General features: G+C 37.9%; 2 protein-coding genes across 2 annotated transcripts in view; both read right to left on the minus strand.

Annotated features, from left to right (window-relative positions):
* Window positions 1-420: 420 nt before the first annotated feature.
* On the minus strand, window positions 421-7,686 carry LOC127969591 (gastrula zinc finger protein XlCGF8.2DB-like). Its single transcript, XM_052571667.1, has 3 exons — window positions 7,634-7,686; window positions 6,861-7,017; window positions 421-1,438 (listed from the first exon to the last, which is right to left on the minus strand). Exons 2-3 carry the CDS (start codon window positions 6,943-6,945, stop codon window positions 675-677), a joined length of 849 nt encoding a protein of 282 aa, XP_052427627.1. The 5' UTR covers window positions 6,946-7,017; window positions 7,634-7,686; the 3' UTR covers window positions 421-674.
* Window positions 7,687-9,396: 1,710 nt separating this feature from the next.
* The window catches only part of LOC127969393 (zinc finger protein 239-like), a 29,923-nt gene continuing 17,639 nt past the window's right edge, over window positions 9,397-21,680 (minus strand). The window contains exon 3 of the mRNA XM_052571312.1: window positions 9,397-15,932. Within this exon, the coding sequence (XP_052427272.1) occupies window positions 15,004-15,932 (929 nt within the window). The 3' untranslated portion in view covers window positions 9,397-15,003. The remainder of the gene's footprint in view (window positions 15,933-21,680) is intronic.

Genomic DNA, 21,680 nt, shown 5'->3' on the forward strand with positions numbered 1-21,680 from the left:
TATTACTGCTGAACTTGACAGTCAGTTATTTTTCTATTTGTGTTTTATTTCATCAACATTAAATGAATAGTTTGCACAAAATGTGTCATCATTTACTCACTCTCAAATCTGAATGAGTTTCTTCTTCTGTTGTACATCAGTTATTTTGAAGAACGTGGGAAACTAAACAGTTGCTGGTCCCCAGTCAGTGGGGACCAGCAATTCTTTGCTTAACCACATTCTTCAAAATATATTATTTTGTGTTCAGCACAAGAATAAATACACATTTATACATGTTTGGTACAACATGACTGAGTAAATAATGACAGAATTAAAAGATAAAACAACGTAAGTATCGATATCAGTATCGTTTGTCCAGAAGGGTACGGAATCGACCCAATTCGGTCCAAAAAAATACCAGTTCTCAGTACCCATCCCTAATCATGTGACAGTTAATTTTTATTTGGATCTGAAACTCTGTGAGTCACTCCGTGACCGCATGTAAAAGTTCTCAAGTAAATATAAAGGTTTGTTTTGTCTCTTTTTCCAGTTTTCCACAGTGAAGCACAATGAATTCTTTTTTTTCTGATATGAGTTATTACATGATCCTTACAGTGCTTCCTTTCTGTGAAACTTTTTACTGATGACAAATTCATTTTATCGAATGATACCTTATATGGTTATTTAGTCATTTTTTACATCTGAAACTGTTGGCAGTTGGAATATTTCTCTCCACTGTGAATTTTCATGTGGTCTTTAAGAGTTTGTTTACGTGTAAAACTCTTTCCACACTGTTGGCAGTTGTATGGCTTCTCTCCAGTGTGAATTCTTATGTGGGCTTTAAGAGTATATTGACGTGTAAAACTCTTTCCACACTGAGGGCATGTGTAAGGCTTCTCTCCAGTGTGAATTCTCATGTGGACCTCAAGGTCTGATTTTCTAATGAAACCCCTTCCACACAGTTTGCAGGTGTGAGGCTTTTCTCCAGTATGAATCATCATGTGCCTTTGAAGGGTTGCTTTTATAACAAAACTTTTTCCACACAGTTTGCAGGTGTAAGGCTTTTCTCCAGTGTGAATCCTCATGTGGATTTCAAGGTTTCCTTTTAGATTGAAACTCCTTCCACACTGTTGGCAGGGGTATAGCTTCTCTCCTGTGTGAATTTTAATGTGGGCATTAAGAGTTTGTTTATGTTTGAAACCCTTTCCACATTGAGAGCATTTGTAAGGCTTTTCTCCAGTGTGAATCCTCATATGAACTTCAAGGTTTATTTTTTCAGTAAAAATTTTTCCACAGTGTTGGCAGGTGAATTTACTTCTTGCTCCGGTTTTCGGAGCTCGTTTTCCTGTAGTCTTTTTAGTCTGTGAGATACAAAAATTTTCTCTGGTTTTGAAATCATGATGTTCTTTGTTTTCCATTTCATCCAGTGCTTGACTCTCTTTTTTCAGTGACATCAGGTCTAAAGCAGAAAGAGACCAATATAATTATTTTAATGACACAAAGCAAGATATGTAAATCATCAAAATCAACAAAATGATTGTTAAACACTACCAACTAAGCTACTGAAATAAGTGTTGCCTGTAATGCCTATAGTGAACTCTTCACTTTCTTTAGAAAATATCCCAAATACTTTTAAAGCAGGCATTTATCAGACCCCATATGAAAAAGCTCAACTCAGAAGGACTGGTTAATTACAGACATATCTCACATTTGCCAAAATATTTTCCTCTCCTCTATGATTTTAGAAGATAAACTTTTTGGAGAGAAAATTTATTTTATCAGTCGATAAATGTTTCAATCAGGATTTAATCCCCATTGTAGTACAGAGACTGTGCATATAAAAGCTATTAATTATTTTTTTTGCACATATTCATGTGCTACATGCTTTTCATCAGGTGCTATTAAATATTATGACAAAAAAATGCCATGACATTCACTTATTTTATTTTTTTTGCCATTTCTGGACAAGAATTAGCATGGTTTAACTCTTTCGGTTAACATTGCGTATATCTGACCGCTACAACTTTGCTTGTGTAAATCAAGACACATCTCATCAAATACAGGTATGGAGTGCCACATGGATCAATGTCAAGTCTTCTTCTTTTTATGTTTGTAAGTTTCCCCTGTGGGTCCCATTCGATAATCAAGAGTATGCAAAAAATATTTGGTTAAATAAGCATGTTTTCACAAACAAATAAACAATCATTCACCATAAACTGTTTTACAACAATTTATTTTAAAGGCAATTCAATTATGATGCAATTTCAAAATTTCCTTTCTCTTTGGGGTCTTACAAGCTCTTGGTGCATAAATAAGATCTGTAAAGATGCAAAGACTAAAGTCTCAAATCCAAAGAGATATTCTTTATGAAATTTAAGTCAACCACTCCTACCAAAAACGCATCCTCCTAACACGCCGCCACGTCTACATCACAATGTGAGAAGATTTGCATAACACTGCATAACGAGTAGCCTATTGTCTGTTTCTATAAAGTGACAGTCTGACAGTCTGGCACTTCTGACTCACAGTCTGTATGTTTTCATATTTAAATAATTTGCCACTGATGATTCAAATGTGAGTTTTGAGTAGTGTAGAGTAGGCTTGTTGTTTGTCGTTTCTCAAATGATAAATGCAGAAATGTTTTTATGTTTATGCTAAGCAATATGCAACGCATAAAAATACAATAAGTCATTCTAAAAAGTAATTATGTCCCCACAGGATGCGACAAATGCCTCATTTACAATGGGTTTTATTGTTTTTGTCTTGTCGCGACAGGGCACACAGCATCACAGTATGGTAAGGGGCATAACATTTCACACTGGATAGTTGGCCAATGAGCACACACATGGCTTTTCAGAAAAAATAATAATCAATTCATTTCAGAAAGGCAGGCCATAGGGGAGCAGAAATTGATATGTAATATAATAGATGATATTTTTTTAGCATTTTAGCTATTTAAAGATATTAAATGTTTTGTTTACATGGCACCACGGTTGGGAAACAGTGGCCTATAGTGTATGATCCACTAAATGTATAGCAAATAAATGTATGAAATCTATTTTTTTTATCTTATAAATATGCTACTGGAAGCTTCTGGGGTTGTTTTTATGAGTAAATGTTACTTCTGCATCTGAAAATGCATAACGGGAGGCAATTTGGTCAGTTAAAAAGATTTTATTATTTATTAAAAACGTTGCTACTAATCTTTCACATGCCCAAGACTTTGATAAAAAGAAAAAAAAATCCAGCAACAATTACTTTTATATAGAAAATAAGTCTTTTTTTTTTTTTTTTTTTCAAATCAGTGACATCATTTATTAACTTGGCAATTAAAGAGTTAAAATCTTGGATTTTTAAAAAAAACATTTGGTAGTTTTGATCAGGACTGAAGATGATTAACAGATTTATGCAAAAAAATAAAATAAATGAATCTGATACATTTTTACAGTAGTTTAATTGAGTGGATGTTTTCATCCCGAACATATCGAAAGGGTAGTGAATTTGAACAATGCACAAGGGTTAAATTTGTCATATTCTTCAGTCTCTTAAACTTTAACAAAACCTTTAACTTTTAGTTTTGAATCTCACTGGTCTCTTGGGAGAAGTAGATCAGACTTGCTTTGTGCTGCAAGGATTATGATTGGCTGTTCGCCAGTGATGTCAGACATTCATGTGCATGCGCTCCACAATCTCAGGACCAAAGCCTGAGTTGACAAATAAAGTTGATGAACAGCGTCATGGTACCAACAAAGCTGGATTGGAGAGGTTTGGTTGTGTCAACCCAAAACTAATCCTGTAACTCTGAATTTGTTCAGCTACCATCATGGTACAGGCCCCAGGTCCTGTTCTTTTAAATGGGCCTGGCCCTCCATCCCTCCCCTTTTTTGCCTCCGCTCCACCACCCTCCTGAATTTCTTGGGTTTGGTTTGTTTGGGCATCAGGAGCCACCATATGACGTATGTACCGGATGTTGGTGAATTTATTCTGTTCTAGTCAAGTCTGTTCTCATCTCATCTCGTCAAGTCTTGTTTGGATTACACCTTGTAAATAAACTGCACTTGGGTTCATCTAAGCCTGCCGCCAGTCGAATACTCATTACAGGAATAGTGATATGACCGCAACCAAAATATTATCAAACACTACGATGCAGGCTCCATTCTTTGTGAAAGATGGTTAAAAAGGGTCACAGAAAACAAAAACTTTGAAAAATTATATACGACCCACCAAATCGCAGACTAATTTTATCAGAGGACATATTTCGGCGAAATATGTTAGGTCATTTGCGGGGGAATTTTTACTCCACAAATTACAGACATGGCTGATTGAATTAGATTACACCAGATAATACTAATGGGTGGTGTTGGCGCAGTGGACAAGACACATGCCTTTGGTGTGAGAGACCCGGGTTCGAATCCACTGTGAGACACCAATGTGTCCCTGAGCAAGACACTTAACCCCTAGTTGCTCCAGAGTCATGTGACCTCTGACATATATAGCAATTGTAAGTCGCTTTGGATAAAAGCGTCAGCTAAATGAATAAATGTAATGTAAATGTAATTCTATGTGAACAGGGCTAAAGAATCAATTCTGCTGTTTTTCTCATGAACAGTGATCTCTGGCAGTTTAATATAATGTATAATGCACCTTAGAGGTTCGGGGACAGGGGCTTAACAGAGTGTGCCGCTTACTTAAAGTGGCAGCATGATCATCTCTTCCTATTTACTACTATTTTAACGCGAAATAAAACACATGACCATCTCGTGCCTCATGTAATCGCTCAATCAGTGTTTCATGGAAAGACATCAGTAAAACAGCTTATAAACAAAATGTCCTGTACCAGTCTCTCTTTTTTTTTTTTTTTTTTTTTTTTTTTACCATATACCAATTATTTTCCCTTAGGTAAGTCATCAGAGTCTACAGCTTGTTAGTTCACTATAAATGAAGTCTGGAGAAGAGCATTTTGAAAATATTAGACCTATATACTAATTACATTTTATTTTACTTTGTTTGTGATGTCTTATTATTTGATGTTTAAATAAATATTTTAGGAAATGTGTTATAAGAAGCAGTGTAAATGAATATTTCAACAATAAATATAACTTAATAAAAAGTTAATTTAAAAACTGCATTATGTGCAATTCACATGTTTGCATACATTTGTAAGTTGAGTGTTCCTTTTTACATTTAATTGCTAATTATTTTTTAAAATGTAAGTTTGGGTTCTGTTGTTAACTGTAACTTTGTAGGCTAGTAGGCCTAATGTAAAAGGGCTCATTAGAGCATAACCCTAGGTAGATTTTTATCCATAAGAAAATTTGAATTATAATTTTTTAAAGAAAGAGCTATTTGTTCAGTAAACTATTGTTTAATAATAAAAAAAATTGTTAGTTTTTTCCCCCTGCTGTACCGAACCATTTTGTTTGTCTACTATTACACCCCTAGAGAAAAACCTATGCAAAATCCGATCCGAGCACTCCGACTCAAACAAATTAAGAAATAGAATTTCAAACCACAAATGAACGTACCACGGATTTGTAAAAAAGATTTAATGTGACTTACTAAATATGATCAGACTCCAATCTGCTATGTAGAAAAATCAGATCTGACAAGGCTTTTGTAGCCAGACAACAAACAAGAGACTGATCTGAAGTGTCAACGTCATTAAAAGCTTTCTGTCGAAACCGTTCCTTATCGTTTGGCCCCCGTCTGTGGAAAAGCAGCTATACAGTCCCTCGAGAAAAACGCGATTATGCAATCGCGTGATTTAATGCATAATCAGCCAAGTGCCGCATATTTATGTGGGGGTCGCAATTTTTCAAATACGCCGTACTTTCGCCGCATACGATTTCAGGAAGCAAAATATGCGGAGGTAGCATGATTTCATAATAATAATAATTTTTGTTGCAAAAAAGTAACATATATCTTAGCAGAAAGTTGAAAAATGTTCACACAAGTAAATCGCCATTATTTTCCAATGGGAACCTTATGAAGTGACGTAATTGCGCGAAGTGAACATCATCTGTGAACCCCGCGGTGAAACCAGGGTGAAGGACGCAAATCATTCTCATCCGCCAACAAAAATAAGTGCAAAAGACTGCGCAAAGGAGTTACCCGGTGTGTTACACGACAGTGGGGGCAAATTGTTTTGAGAGAGGGATGAGGATGGCAAATGATAGGCCAGTGTTAGAGGCTACGCAGTTAGTTTTCATTTTCACAGTGGACTGTTGTAGTTTCATTCAGAAGTTGATGCACCTCTACAGTTGTAAGATTGTACTTCTTTGTTCACAGAATACAGAAAACTAAATTCGAATTTTGTGCTTAAATAGGATTCAAATTCAAATTATATTCAAATTTAAAATGCATAACTTAAGTTAGAAGAGTTTTTGGCTTTTCTCCCGAGGCCACAAGAGGTTGCATCGAGCATAAGATAACATGACTATCTGTGGAAAAAGTGCTAAAATAAGGTGTTTAAAATTATGTTTATAAACCAATCATAATTAAGTTGCTTAAAAAATTTAAACAAAACAGCATCATGCATGTTTTCATAGTTTAATTACAAAGAGCTGAAAGCCAATCACATGGAGTACACTTTTCATTTAAAAACAAGAGTTGCAGTGGGATGGGGTATTTACATTCAGGTATGTGTTAGTATGGCACTTTTGGGGACGAGTTGAATAAAAATAAAACAAATGTCAAGTGAAAACAATTGTCATTGTTTGCTTCATGTAAAATATTAGACTGTTTTCAAATTAAAAGTAGATAATGGATTTAATGTTATGCAAAACAATTGTTTTGTTGGCTACTTCTGTATTTTCATCTCTCTATGTCAGTAGGGCTGGACATTAAAATGAGCGAGGTCAACTATGAGGATGAAAACTAACCTGTTTGTTCCTCAATGTCTTCTTGTTTGACTCTGAATGTTTCTTCAATTCTCACATCTTCACTCTCCTCTTTAATAAACATCATCTTTATAAAAGTGTCTCACGTGGATCTTGGCTGCTTCACCAGGAGTTTGTGTGTGTTTTCAGCCACTTCGTCCTGTTTAAGTAAAGAATAATTAAAAGAAAGTTAAATAATTCCTAACTAAATCTCTGGATGCGTCTAATTCATCTCCGTTGTTCAGTCTGCGAACTAGTTAGGGAGTCCCAAAGTCCCAAAACACTCAAAACTAGCAATATCATATCCAAAAGAAGAACTAGACTTTAAATAAACTTAATATTTATTCTAATTCTTTTGTTGCTGGTTTGTCATGACAAATGTTTGTTTGGTGTTCTCGTTGCATTATAACACGGTTTTGAGCAGCGGTGATTCGAGCGATTCAATCAGTTGATCATTTGATTCAATTGACTCGTAGTTTCGAACAGCTCGGCTTCTGCCATCACTACTTGGCAGTGATTGAATTCGTGCTCAAAATAAAACGATGCACTATACAGAGAGCGAAATGAGACTAGCCTACACTTGTCAATCATGTGGACGCCCTTTACTTTCACAAAATTACTCTCAATAATGTTACATTACGCACTTAATTGTGCATTCGTTGGTGAACAATTATTATTATTTTTTTACATCGCCTGTAAAAAAAATAATAATAAAAAGAAAACCTTCCAGAACGGTTTGTATCGATGTAAACATTAAAAATGTCTAAAACACAAACCTTCCTTTGGTCGAAACACAACAGATTCAGGAAAGCGGCGCAGCCTTATGACGTTACCTCACCAGATCAAAATAAAAGTCCTGTATAATATATAGCGTTTTGAGCCCATAAATGTCCAAATAATGCATCAGTGAAAGAACACGAAGTAAAATTCTGTCTTAAATACAAATCAGTAATGTTTGAGTGTAGAGTCCATTAATGATAGTGTTTATAAAATAATGGTTTATCAGCTTCTGGAAAAGAGATACAGGGCAAAGGTAAAAAAATAAGTCTGGGAGGCAAATAATCATCGGAATGTAAGTTCTTATAATAATGTACACATTCTCAATTTAGATACCTTGTAATAAACAAGGTACACTGCTGCACAGACGTTTCCGGAGCGTATTTTAAAATGTAATTTATTGCTGTGATCAAAGTAAAATTTTCAGCATCCAGTCTTCAGTGTCTTATTACCAATGTTTAAAATGGCAGTACTGTTTCATATCTTTGTAAATGGTTCAAATGTTAGAAGACTTTTATTTTATTGTTCCCCTCTTTGGGAAGACATTAATAGCAAGGATGCATTAAATTGATCAAAAGTAAAGACTTTTATAATATTATACAAGTGTTTTATATGTTATATGTTTTAAACTTTGTATTCATGAAAGAATCCTGAAAAGGTTTCATGGTTTAAACATTAATGAGCAAAACTGTTGGAAAAATCAGCTTTGCATCACAGAAATTTTGCATCGAATATATAATAAATCTAATAAACAATCTAATAAATGCAGCCTTAGTGAGCAGAATAGACTTGTTTACATACATTAGCAACATTAACAAGGTGATCCTCCCTTTCAGATAAGGACGATGACAGTACAGACTCAGGATGACGAGGATGCAGAGAAACATTTTCTCATTCCTTTGCCACATGCTCTAACAAAACTAAATGAATCTAACTACGTTAATATGGTAAACTGTATTAAAAGTTTCCAGTTTGCAAGGAATCTGGAGTCTCTAACTATGCACGAGAGGAAGATCAAGAGCCGGGGCCAGAGCAAAACATTGCATCAATCCTCCATGAAAATACCAAGAGTGAAGTGTCACCTTCCTGTACTTCCCTCAGAAGAGGCTGTCTTCTGCTGCCGGGGTACGAAAGACACCCTTCCTCGTCTCTCACAGCTGTTCAGCACCTGACTCTGTTTCTCAGCACTGTCCGAGAGTCAAGACAACTGGGCTTTGAGGCCGATTTCTTCCCTTATGATAATCCTAGGTAATGTCCTTATTATCTTGGTGCTTCTAAAGATGATCTTGTCAGATTTTCCTGTGGTGTAATGTGTGTAAAGAGTGACTAAATCTGTTTGGAAGAAAATCCTGAGGTGTGGTGTGAACCCCGAGGATAAACTCGGATCTAGTGTAAAACTAGGATTTTTTTTTTTATCCTTGTGTTTCTGGTCTCTAACATTTTGAAAAATCTTTTAGTGCGTACCCAGTGTTATTTATACAGTGAAGACTATAAAGTGTTATTTTACAGGTTATTTTTCCAGCAGGGATTGTAGGTGGGGGGAGTGAATGACCAGTGCTTTCTTCCACCCTCAAAACCATGACTTAAGTGCCCTTGAGCAAGGCACCAAACCCCCAACAGCTCCCCGGGTCCAGCAGCAAAAATGGCTGCCCACTGCTCCAGGTGTGTTTTCACAGTGTGTGTGTGTGTGTGTGCAATTGGATGGAATAAAAGCAGAGCACAAATTCAAAATATGGGACATCATACTTGGCGACACATCATGTCACTTTCACTGAATCAGATCAGAATGAGCTTTATTCACTAAGTTTTCACAAACACACAAGGAATTAGTTTTGGTTTCCAGGAGCTCTGGGTACAAACATATATAACACGAGAGAAAGAATAACATAAAACACATACGTAAAATAAATAAATGCACACACACACACACGCATACATATATATATATATATATATATATAATAAAGTAACTTACATTAGAAATTACAAGGTTTATGTACAGATGTAAGCATTATTTACTGTATTTACAGCTGATAAAAATCTGTATTTGTATAATGCATAACACCACAAAACCACTGAATTATACAAAAGCAGATAGCAAATAAACCAAATTTTAATTTGACATTTAAATTAAATAAAAGCAGGTAGCAAATTGATGTGTTATTTAAGGTGGAGAGGTGGGATGTTTTTAGCAGCACGAGACTCAGTCCAGCTGCTCTGCTTGTACACATCCCATCATCGGTTCTCTTTTAGCAGTTCAGTCAATGTACTGTTAGGAGTAACTGAATAACTCGGGATATTGGTTTATTTCGCGTCAGAGGGAGTGTAATTTCTTAAGTAATTTGTGGATTAGTGCATACTGGAGACATGAACAGTTTCAAAAGATTCAGTTCGATTTGGTGAACCGGTTCAACCGGTTCTCTAAGAAGATCTGGTTAAATGGAAAAACTTGTTCGCGCTCTGGACATCACTAGACAAGACAAAATCAATAAAACCCATGACAAACGAGACATTTTTGCATCCATTAGGCACATAATTACAGATTATAATGACTTATACGGTCTTTTTACGCGTTGCGTTGGGTATCGCGCTGCGTAACCATAAAACCATGTCTGCATTTCTGATCTGAGTAACAAGAAACAAACCTACTCTACACTGCTAAAAACTCATGCTTTAATCATCATGGCAAATTATTTACATATAAATATGGTACTTACAGGCTGAGTCAGAAGCGCCAGACTGTCCTTGCAAAGTTTGAACTGCCCCACTTTATAGAAACAGCAGTTGTGCCACAGACACATTGCAGGCCATTCTTTCAGGAAACAGTCCTCCTCCTTCATAAAATACACTGCACACATCTGAATATTTGGGATGGACTGTTCTGGAAAAGTGTTGAAACACAACTTAACCAATGATTTTTAGTCTTGTCCTCTTTTGGAAGGACAAACAAGTAGTTTCGCTTTCACAATGAAACACACATTGACTCCACGACATGACGGCAGCTGCAATAGAGATAAAAAAAGTTACGCCTTTTTTCTTTGCGTGAACTTTTGAGTGGCATTATGTAAATCTTCTCACATTATGATAGAACGAGTTTGACGGAGCCGTTTTAGGGGTGTGTGGTTGACTCTTAATTTTTATAAAGAATATCAACTTTACAGATCTTCTTTATACACCAAGAGCTTGGAATACTCCAAAGAGAAAGGAAAAATTGAAATTGCATCATATGATCCCTTTAAAAAAAATATTCCTAATAAGACTATTTATTATTGTCATCCACTTTGAACATTGTAAAATACACAGTTTGAACATTAACACTGCTCTGTGCCTACGTTCAGGTAAATAAAACTTAAATATTAAAAGATTTTAAATAAAACTCTTAAAATCTGTGATTAAATAACAAATGTACTGTACTTAGCAGTACAGTTCTTATTTAACTCCTAAGTTTTAATTTAATTTATATTTAAGTGTAGTTTTTAAACATTTATGTAGGTTTAGTTTTTTAAATAAGTTTTAACTTTTCAAAAAACAATTCCCCACACTGCAGACTAATGATAACTTCATAACGAATAAAATACACTCTCTCTCCTTCTTCCCTCCACTCTTGGAGATGGAAGTTTTTCCAAACTTATCCTTTCCAATCATCCTACAACTTGTCCACTTGATCCTATCCCCACTCACCTCCTTCAGGTCATTTCTTCTTCATTCATACCTTTACTTATTCACATTATTAACACTTCTCTTCACTCTGGTACATTTCCCACAGCATTTAAGCAGGGTCAGGTAAGCCTACTGCTTGAGAAACGGTCTCTAAATCCAGCACTTTAAGAAAACTACAGATCCCTTTTTTTCATTCATTTCTAGTTGAGACAGTTGAGCAAGTTGTGTTCAACCAATGTTTCTAGTACAGAACCTTCTGGACAGCAACCAAGCTGCCTTGAAAAGTGCCCACTTAACTGAGACTGCCCCTTTTTAAATAACTAAAGCCCTGCGACTGGCAAGAGCAGCTTCCAAACCTCAGTATTCATCATGCTGGATCTGTCTGCTGCTTTTGACACAGTTAACCACCAGATTCTCTTGTGCACCCTAAAAAGGATCAGCATCTCTAACCGCTCTCAGGTAGGTCCTTCAAGGTGTCTTGGAGAGGTGATGTTTCTAAGTCACAACTTCTTGCTACTGGGGTTCCTCAAGGCTAAGTGCTTGGACCACTCTTCTTCATCTACATGACGTCATTAGGATCTGTCATTCAGAAACATGGCTTTTCTTACCACTGCTATGCTGATGACACTCAACTTTACTTCTCATTCCAACCAGATGATCCTACGGTAGCTGCTCACATTTCAGCCTGTCTGAGAGACATTTCTAGCTGGATGAAGGACCATCACCTTCAGCTCAGCCTTACTAAGACAGAACTCCTGGTGATTCAAGCTTACCCATCGTTTCATCACAACTTCTCTATACGGCTGGGTTCGTCAACCATAACTCCTTCCAGGAACACCAGAAAGCTAGGAGATCAATCGATCATCAGTTAAGCTTCACAGACCATATTGCTACAATCACCTGGTCCTGCAGATTTGCCTTATACAACATTAGGAAGATTATACCCTTCCTGTCAGAGCAAGTCACCCAACTTCTTGTCCAAGCACTTGTTCTCTCCAGACTGGACTATTGTAATGCTCTCTTACGGGCCTTCCTGTATGTTCTATCAAGCTTCTGCAACTGATCCAGAACGCAGCAGCAAGAGTGACGTGACATTCAGCCAAGTATGGTGACCCATACTCAGAATTCGTGCTCTGCATTTAACCCATCCAAGGTGCACACACACAGAGCAGTGAACACATACACTAGTTTGATCCCTTGCTCAAGGGCACCTAAGTTGTGGTATTGAGGGTGGAGAGAGCACTGTACATGCACTCCCCCCACCTACAATTCCTGCTGGCCCGAGACTCGAACTCACAACCCTTCGATTGGGAGTCCGACTCTCTAACCATTAGGCCACGACTTCCCCCAAAAAGAGGTTACACTGGCTACCCATAGACACGTGCATGAAATTCAAGGTACTAATGCTTGCCTACAAGACGACCACTGACATTGCACCAATATACCTAAACTCACTAGTTCAAATTTATGCGCCCTCCAGAAGCTTGCGTTCTGCAAGTGAACAGAACCATCCCAAAGAGATTCAAAATCCCTCTCATAGACCTTTTCCTGGACTGTGCCCAGCAGGTGGAATGACCTCCCAATCTCAATTCGAACAACTGAGTCTTCAGTCATTTTCAAAAAAAATATTTTTTGCCAGCACATGACCAACTAATACTAGCACATACCTTTTCTTTTCTATTCTATTCTATATATATATATATATATATATATATATATATATATATATATATATATATATAAAACACTGTGTACTGCGCTAGACTAACTGAAACTTGTCATGGCACTTGTATACTATTGTTCTATCATTGATCGAATTGCTTCTATTGTTCTCATTTGAAAGTCGTTTTGGATTTAAGCATCTGCTTAATGATTAAATGTTAATGTAACAGGCTATATGTGTAGCGGCAAGTAACAATAAGGCCGTGTGTCCACCAAAGCCAGCTGAAAACACCAAGCTGTGAGAACTTGACAGTGCCGCGTTTTTAAAAAAAATTAAACGTTGTGGTTGGTATGATATGGAATATATGCTGAAGCAGTATGACAGACGAATCCCTAATGAAATGTTTCTCCAAGCATTATTTTTTAACCTGCGATTATGAACTCGATATTGCATAGCTGGTCAGCGAACTACGGCTCTGTGTATTAAAGTCCATTCCATCTGAGCACACTTAATGGAGAGATGGAGATTAACTACTAATCACAGAACCAGCTTTACTGACAAGATGCGCATGACAATTGCATGTGATTTATCATGCAGCCTTAGTCCCGCCCCTCCTTCACTGTGATTGTTCAGATAACTAAAAAGTGACAGTGATGAGTGCTGTTTTACCAAAAGTTTAACAGTCTTTAACTCTTGGTGGCAAGAAAAAACTTTGTGAGTTTCCCATTTCAGGTCCTGAGAGATGGTCATGCCCAGGAAACCGAATGACACCGTGCTGTATATGATGGTGAGTAGGGGGAGTGCAGGGAGGTTTATCCTAAAGTCTGCGATCACCTCCACAGTTGTGTGTGTGTTCAGTTGCGTGTTTCAGGAAGTTTATCCATGCACCTGTTTGCTTGATAAGCTAATTGAATAGGGTTTAGCAAAGGTCCAGTAATGTCCTTAAAGTGGGCCAAAAACCAAATGACTTAAAATGTCTTCATGACCACAGATTTAAGGGCAATAAGTCTATAGTCATTTAGCCCTGGGATTTTTGGTTTCTTTATTATAGGGATGATGTTAGAGCACTTGAAGCAGGAGGGGACTTCATACAGCTCCAGTGATCTGAAGATGTATCACACAGGCTTTTAGACAGGCTGGTGAGACACTGTCTGGGCTTTAGGCTTTACTTTTTTCTACTTTTTCTGAAGTCTCTACAGACATCTTCCTCACAGATCTTGAGTGCAGGCTAGGAAGCAGTAGGTGGGAGGAACGGGGTATGTTTAAAGGTTGTGTGGAGAGACAGTCAGAGCAGGTGAGAGATGTGAGACCAGGCTATTCAAACCCGCAGTAGAACTCATTCAGGTCTTCAGCCAGTTGTTGATTCACCTCAGTGCTGGGGGATGGCATCTTGTAGCTGGTAATAGTTTTGAAGGAATTCCAAACTGATGCAGGCTCATGGATAGAAAACAGTTTTTTCAGCTTTTCAAGTAACTTCGCCACTCTGATGTCTTTTGTCAGCGTGCTTTTGTTTGTTTGTACAAGGCTTTAACCTCACTACTGTAAGCATCCTCTTTTGCCTGGCGAAGCTGGCGGAGTATGTGAACCCTTGAACCTGCATTAGGAATGAATGATAAAATGCCATGTTTTTTGTAAAGGATATTCCATGGCTAGTTGTGAATTAAATAACTTTAATGCACAATGTAGAGACAAAGAACCACCTGAACGCAAAGCATTAAGAACTTCAAGCTGTTCATGTTTGCAATACAATATATGACCAGAAGTGTAAAAATATTTTTTGTAATTTGTGGCTTATTAGATGTAGCATTCTTCTTGCTTTATATGAAACACAGAGATGAAGTAGTTTGGTAAGATCACTTTTTTTTGGATTATAGCATTTAAATTAATTATCGAGAGAAATTTAACACGTGTGTGTGTGTGTGTGTGTGTGAATTACCTATCCATAAGTTTTCCAATGTTTGTGTAACTGTCCACAATGATGGCACATTCTCTGCTATGAGAATTTTTACATGATTCTTAAGATGTTTTTTTTGTGTGAAACTCCTTTCACAATAATGGCATATAAAAGTCCTCTCTAGTGTGAATCCCCATGTGATTATTAAGGTGTATTTTACATTTGAAACTCTTTCCACACTGATCGCATGAAAATGGCTTCTCTGTAGTGTGGACTCTCATGTGGGTATTAATGTGTCCTTTATGTGTAAAACTCTTTCCACACTGTTTACAAGTATAAGGTTTCTCTCCAGTGTGAATTCTCATGTGAGTCTTAACATTGTTCTTTCGTGTGAAGTTCCTCCCACACAGACCGCAGGCGAAAGAGCTCTTTCCAGTGTGAATTCTCATGTGAACATTATATGTTCCTTTTTGAGTAAAACTTTTTCCACACTGTTGGCAGGTATAAGGCTTTTCTCCAGTGTGAACTCTCATGTGGACTTTAAGGTTTCCTTGTTGGTCAAAACTCTTTCCACACTGTTGGCAGATGAAATGCTTTTCTACAGTGTGCAATGTCATGTTTACTTTAAGCTTTCCTTGTTGATCAAAGCTCTTTCCATGCTGTTGGCAGTTGTCAGGGCTCTCACCAGAATGAATTTTCATGTGGCAATTAAGGTTTCCTTTACGTTTAAAACTTTCTCCACACTGCTGACAGGTGTAAGGCTTTTCCCCAGTGTGATTCCTCATGTGAACGTTAAGGCTTGCTTTGTGTGTGAAACTTTTCTCACACTCTTTGCATGCGAAAGGCTTTTCTCCAGTATGTCTTTTTATGTGGACTTTAAGGTTTGTTTTTCGAGCAAAACTTTTTCCACACAGTTGGCAGGTAAAATGACTTTTAGCTTCTGCCTTCCGAGCTCTTTTTTGGGAATTATTTTTTGTATATGAGCAACTTATTTCTTCAGTTATTAAATAATCTTTCTCACATGGATTATTCTCCTCCATTTCCTTCAGTTCGTGACTCATCTCTTTTAGCTGATTCAGTTCTAAGGAAAAACAAAAGCAAATACAAGTTAACCTAATTTTAATGGCACAAAGCAAGTCATCAAAACCAACATAACACCAACAGAAAAGAAACAGACAATACAAGATGCTTTAGAAATGTATATATTTGACTCCTTTTATTAAACAGAAATGTTTAGACTAAGACATTTATATTAAAAAGCCTTTTTTATTATATAACAACCTTACCAAAACTTGACAATAACACTAGCTTATTATTTGACATCTAACATCATCTGGCTTGTGTGTTTACTTCAAAATGAAATGCATACTGCTCATTGCTGGTGGAGTTTGCTGGAGACTATTAGATACAGATCATTCTATTTGGTGTGGGTTTTCACTACTGTCTTTATAGTTGGAAAATTTGAGAATTAATATCTGCTTTAAGACATGCTTTTTCTGGAGCCTTAAATAATGGTGCAAATATCAGTTATTTGACTAGTGCAAAACATTAGTAATTAGTGTTGCATGATAAATTTTAATACCCTTTAAGTCTGAAAGAGAAACTCCTATAAATGTGTATTCAATAAGGTCAAGTGCAAAAATAACCGTCCATGCCTTTTCAGCGCTAATTCTTCACTGCACATTTTTAGTAAATCCTGACAGTACTATTTTAACACAAAAAAAGGCCATTTGCGGTGGAGCAAGCTGTTAGTAAATCAGGCCTGGTTGGAAAACATTCAATTCACCGTCTCAGACTTTACCCAGCTGGTCAACTCCTTAGAATTCAACTCTACTGAAGTTGATCAGCACAATCCAGTGCAACTGGATTTTTAAGGTCATTGCAAACGGAGTCCATTAAAAAAGAAATAAGACCTAACGTTATGTGGATCACATTTACACGCTGCTTCAACCCTTTACAATATTCAACCCTCAACCCCTCATTGTCCTGGTGTCCTGCCAAATGATTATTTTCTACCTGTCATGGGTAGCTACTGTGAGGAGCACGGAGCAAGGAACATGGAGACCATACGTACAAATCACAGAATTTAATTATCACACAGGGAATCACACATTGCACAGGGTGTTGACAAACGATACCAGACTGAGAACTAGAAACTGAGAATACCATTTATACAGGACTTGATAAGGGGAGGATGAGGAACACCTGGGACTAATGAAACAGGGTTCAGCTTCTGAGGGGGTTGAACGAGATTTTGGAGGTTCCTTAACTTCAAATTCAATGTCAGAACCATTCAAAAAGAGTACAATCAGGGAGAACTCAGAGACTGGATGAAAATCTCACCATCCAGTCCCAGTTGAAAAGCACACAACAAGAGCAGCACAGCTGGTAAACTAGTTCAATTAAATCCTCCACATACAACTCCAACCAGCCTGCCATTACCCCCCACAGCTTATCTTCAGGCATCATAATTTGGGTCCAATATTTTGAAGCATGGAGACCAGAGGCCGTTTCACAAAGGAGGTTGTGGCAAGTGGGGCGGGGCCGAGAGGCGTGGGAACGAGGAGTGAGGCCAGGTGTAGTGATTGGAGATGAGCTACAACTGCGCCCCACCGCCAGTATCGAGTCCCACGTAGGAGATGGAAGGATATAAAACTGGAGCGACTATAGTGAAGGACGAGAGAGGACCAGGCCTGGACAATATTTTATGTTTTGCTTTTTATTTATGCGCACCAGTCGTCCGTGAGGGGCTGGTGCGCCATTTTGAGTTTATTTTTCAATTATTAAAATGTATTGATTGTGCGCCGGTTCCCGCCTCCTCCTTCCCGATGATTACAAAGGTCGTATCGTTACAGTGGTGCCGAAGCCCGGGAGAAGGAGGGACGTGCTGCTGAAGATCCCTCGCTGCTGTGGTGAATCCGCGGTGCCCTCGAGCAGGCGAAGTATGTGCCGCCATGGACGCTAGCGGCGGTGGGCTGGAGCGAGTTGCCGGGGACGGGCGAGCTTGCTGCCAGTCGCCCACGATATGGAGGGGCGGCTGCCGTCCGTGAGGGAGCGGAGGAGTCGGCGCCGTTCGCCAGGGGGCCGGAGCCTGCCGCCTCCGTGATGGAATCAGGAGGGGCAGGGAACGGGGGACTCCTGCCGCTGCCCAAAATCGGAGGAGCCGTCGCCGTCCACCAGGCGGTGGAGGAGTGTCGTGCCGTCTGCCGAGGGCCGTCCAGTGCCACCGCCGGGCACCGCGGAGGAGATCACCCAGCCGGTGGAGGGCCGAGCAGCAGTGCGTCTGTGAACCGGAATTTTTTTTTTTTTCTTCTCCCCTCTCTTGTCCCTGTCGCTCCTCCTTCCATCCCCTTTTCTCTCGCCTCGTCTGTCCTACCCCCAGGTTCCCTCAGGTCCTCGTGAGCGGTCTCCCCCGGAGGGAACGGGGGGGGGGGGGGGTTGTAGGGGGAGGGGGTGGGGGGGCTTGGAGTAGAGCGCAGCCTCGAGGGTACCCCCCCCCCCCCCCACCCCCCCCGGCCTGCGAGGGGCGATGGGGGTATGTGGCGAGTGGGGCGGGGCCGAGAGGCATGGGAACGAGGAGGGGCTGGTGTGCTGTTTTGTATTTATTTTTTGATTATTAAAATGTCTTTTGATTGTGCGCCGGTTCCCGCCACCTTCTTCCCAATGAATAGGAAGTTTATATCGTTACAGAGGTTAAGTGAAAACTCTGAGTATGTTAAACCTAAAATGAGGGAAACTCTAGGTTTTCTGTTTCAAAATGGGAGGTTTGTCAAACCTGAGAAAGAAGGATAAGTAAAGCCCGTTTCTGAAAGAGAGGTTACTTATACTCCGAGTCAGTTACCAAGGTAACTTACACTATGAACCTAACCTGGTCAGGGGCAGGTTTTCTTCGATAAACCCAGAGTTTCTTTCGGTCTACTCCCCCTTTTTAAACACTTAATTGATGCACACTGGAAAAATGCTCTTCTTACTGTATATACGACACATGCAAATAATAGCTTGTAACGCGATTGACTGGGTTAGTCCGGCTTTTACTTGTTCTTCTCACTTTTCCCATCACTTCACATTAGAATTTATTTTCAATAAAAACGGACAAAATGTTCTAAAAGTGGAAGTAAAGTGCCTAACGAGTGTTTAATAATGATAAACTATTTATAATTGTAATAAATATAATAATTTACAATCTGTTATTATGGAATCCTGTTAATGTATAACAATACTGAGGTGCAAATGTATCTGCCAGTATAAAGTATAACTATCCCACTTCATATAAATACCCACTGTTGTATTTTTCTTACTCTATTGGCAGATCATTGTTAAAATAAGAAAAATTCACTTAAAATATTATTATTAGGGTCCAAGCACCGAAGGTGCGTAGGCACCTATTGTAATCGTTGGCATTATTATTATTATTCTTCCGCCGCAAGTCTATGGCAGCCCATAGAACCAATTGCGGGAAAGTTGTATAATTTGGCACACTGATAGAGGACAGTCCCAACATTAACTATAGCAAATTTGAAGTCTCTAATTCCTACTCTCTAGCGCCACCAGTTTGTCCAAACTTTCAATGTTTGTATGCTAATAACTTTTGAACCATAAGCCAGAAAATGAAAATCCTTTTTTCCTCTGAATCCTTGGCTCATGCCAAGTCGAATAAACCCCGAGATTCAAAAATCGCAAGGTTTAGTGCTTTTTGCTATTTTCAGTTATTCAAAAAAACTACTTTTTCAAACTCGTCCTAGGCGGTTAGTCTGATTTTCACGAAAATTGGCTCAGATCATCTTCATACCATGCTGGCAAAAATGTATGGAATTCAAGTAGATTCGTCCAACCGTTCTCGAATGACACAACACAAATTTGACGAAAATCACACAAAAATGCATGTGAGGCTATATCGGCAACGATTTGGCATATTGAGACCTAACTTGGTATGTGTTATATTAAGCATGACCTGAGACTACCTGCAGCACCACCTAGTGGTCAGGAGATATGAAAAATGCATATTTTGGCTTATAACTTTTGAAAGGTTTGGCCAAAAATCATAAAACTGGTCTCTTTAAATTCAGTGAGTCATGCCGAGTCGCATGATATCCAATTTTCCAGTGTCGGCCATTTTAGGCGTCGGCCATTTTGAATTATGTTTTAAAATGCTGTATTTTTTGAACGCTTTATCGTATCGTTACGAAAATAATTACAAAAATCTTCAGCTCCATGCCCTGAACTCAAAAAGTTTGGTGGCAGCGCCACCTTGTGGTCAAAAGTTATAATGAAATATCACAAAAATGCTAATAACTTTTGAATAAATTTGACTTTTGAAATGAAAATGGTCTCCCTAAATCCTGTAGGTCATGCCGAGAACATTGATGCCAATTATGCGAAAATTGGCCATACTTCCTGTCCGCCATTTTACTAAATGTTGTAAACCTACTTTTTCGAACTCCTCCTAGACCGTTAGTCCGATTTTTATATATATATATATATATGTAATTGCTCATTGTTGCATTTGGTGTGATTCTCCATATCATGCTTAGTTCCTCAATTTGCCAGTGGAGTGCTTGGCCCCGTAATTGCTGCTTGCAGCTACATTTAATGTTATTATTTTATATGTATTTTTTTTGCCCATGAGATACCATAAAATGATTAGCTATTAGTTAATTAATCTAACGTTCTGCCAGTTTTCAACTGTGATATAACACTGATAAGAATTACATTTGTATTGAGTCTGAAGTATGCAGACGGCTTTTTGGCGGGAGCTGTTGCCATGGAGAATCGTAATATCGGCGCTCCATTGATAATGGCTTTTTATAGTAGTGGTGCACACACTTAACTCAGAGTCAGTCAATTTAGAGTTGATTAAACCAACTAATTTCAGCTGTTCTGTAACGGAAAACTCAGAGTTTCCAATCTCAGGGTAAGATAAACTCAGTGTTTAAGTTTAAACTCAAAGTTGGTTGAACCTCCTTAGTGAAACGGGCCCCAGAAGTACAAATCACAGAATTTAATTATCACACAGAGTGTTGCAGAACAATACCAGATGAAGAACTAGAAACACTATTTATACGGGACTTTATAAGGGGAGTATTAAGAACACCTGGGAATAATTAAAATGTATGAAGAACACCTTTGAATAATTAAAACAAATGGGGAACACCTGGAATCAAATCAATCAACATGAGGAGCAAAAATACACACAAAACACGAGAATATTTTGCTGAATTTATTGCTTTCCTCAAATTACTGGCCAGATGACAAATTTTGCTTTAAATAATTGGAAAAACTTCCATCTCAGATTTCTTATATTTCATTAAAAATATATATAAATAAAAAAATTCTCTTCGCCGTCCCAACAAATAATGGAAGCCCTTTTATCATACATAAAAAATTAGCGAAATCTTAAATTTGTCTGTTTAACCCTTTTTATTCCAACTAATAGGTTTCCTTTCACATTGATATTTGTAATACTACTTTGTTTATCGAAGTGTTTCCCAACTTTCTATTGTTATCTGCCGAGCATTTATTTCTATATTTACTTTACTTATTCCATTTTTACTTGTCATGGTTTTTATTTTTGTTACGTTTTTAGTTAATTCGTCATGTCCACCCTGATTGTATCATGAAAAATTAAATTTTTCATCTCAAAAAATTTAATATCATTTAAACTGAAATATTTCAAGAGATTTTTTTGTTTTAATTCTTATGGTTACGACTTAGAGCTGAGGAAAAAAAAATTCAGTGTCTTAAAAAATTTGAACCAGTGTTAATTTTGACACGAAATTTTAATTTAGTTTTAGTCTTAGTCTTTTGACTATAATTCTTTTTAGTTTTAGTC

This window comes from Carassius gibelio, chromosome A4, assembly GCF_023724105.1.
Source record: "Carassius gibelio isolate Cgi1373 ecotype wild population from Czech Republic chromosome A4, carGib1.2-hapl.c, whole genome shotgun sequence".
In the NCBI taxonomy this organism is placed as follows: Eukaryota; Metazoa; Chordata; class Actinopteri; order Cypriniformes; family Cyprinidae; genus Carassius; species Carassius gibelio.

Excerpts from the sequence above, each read along its gene's own strand:
- LOC127969591 (XM_052571667.1), bottom strand. The coding sequence starts at position 6,945 with ATGATGTTTATTAAAGAGGAGAGTGAAGATGTGAGAATTGAAGAAACA. Across the intron at positions 1,439-6,860 it reads AGACATTGAGGAACAAACAG|ACCTGATGTCACTGAAAAAA; the intron begins GTTAGTTTTCAT and ends TTTCTGCTTTAG.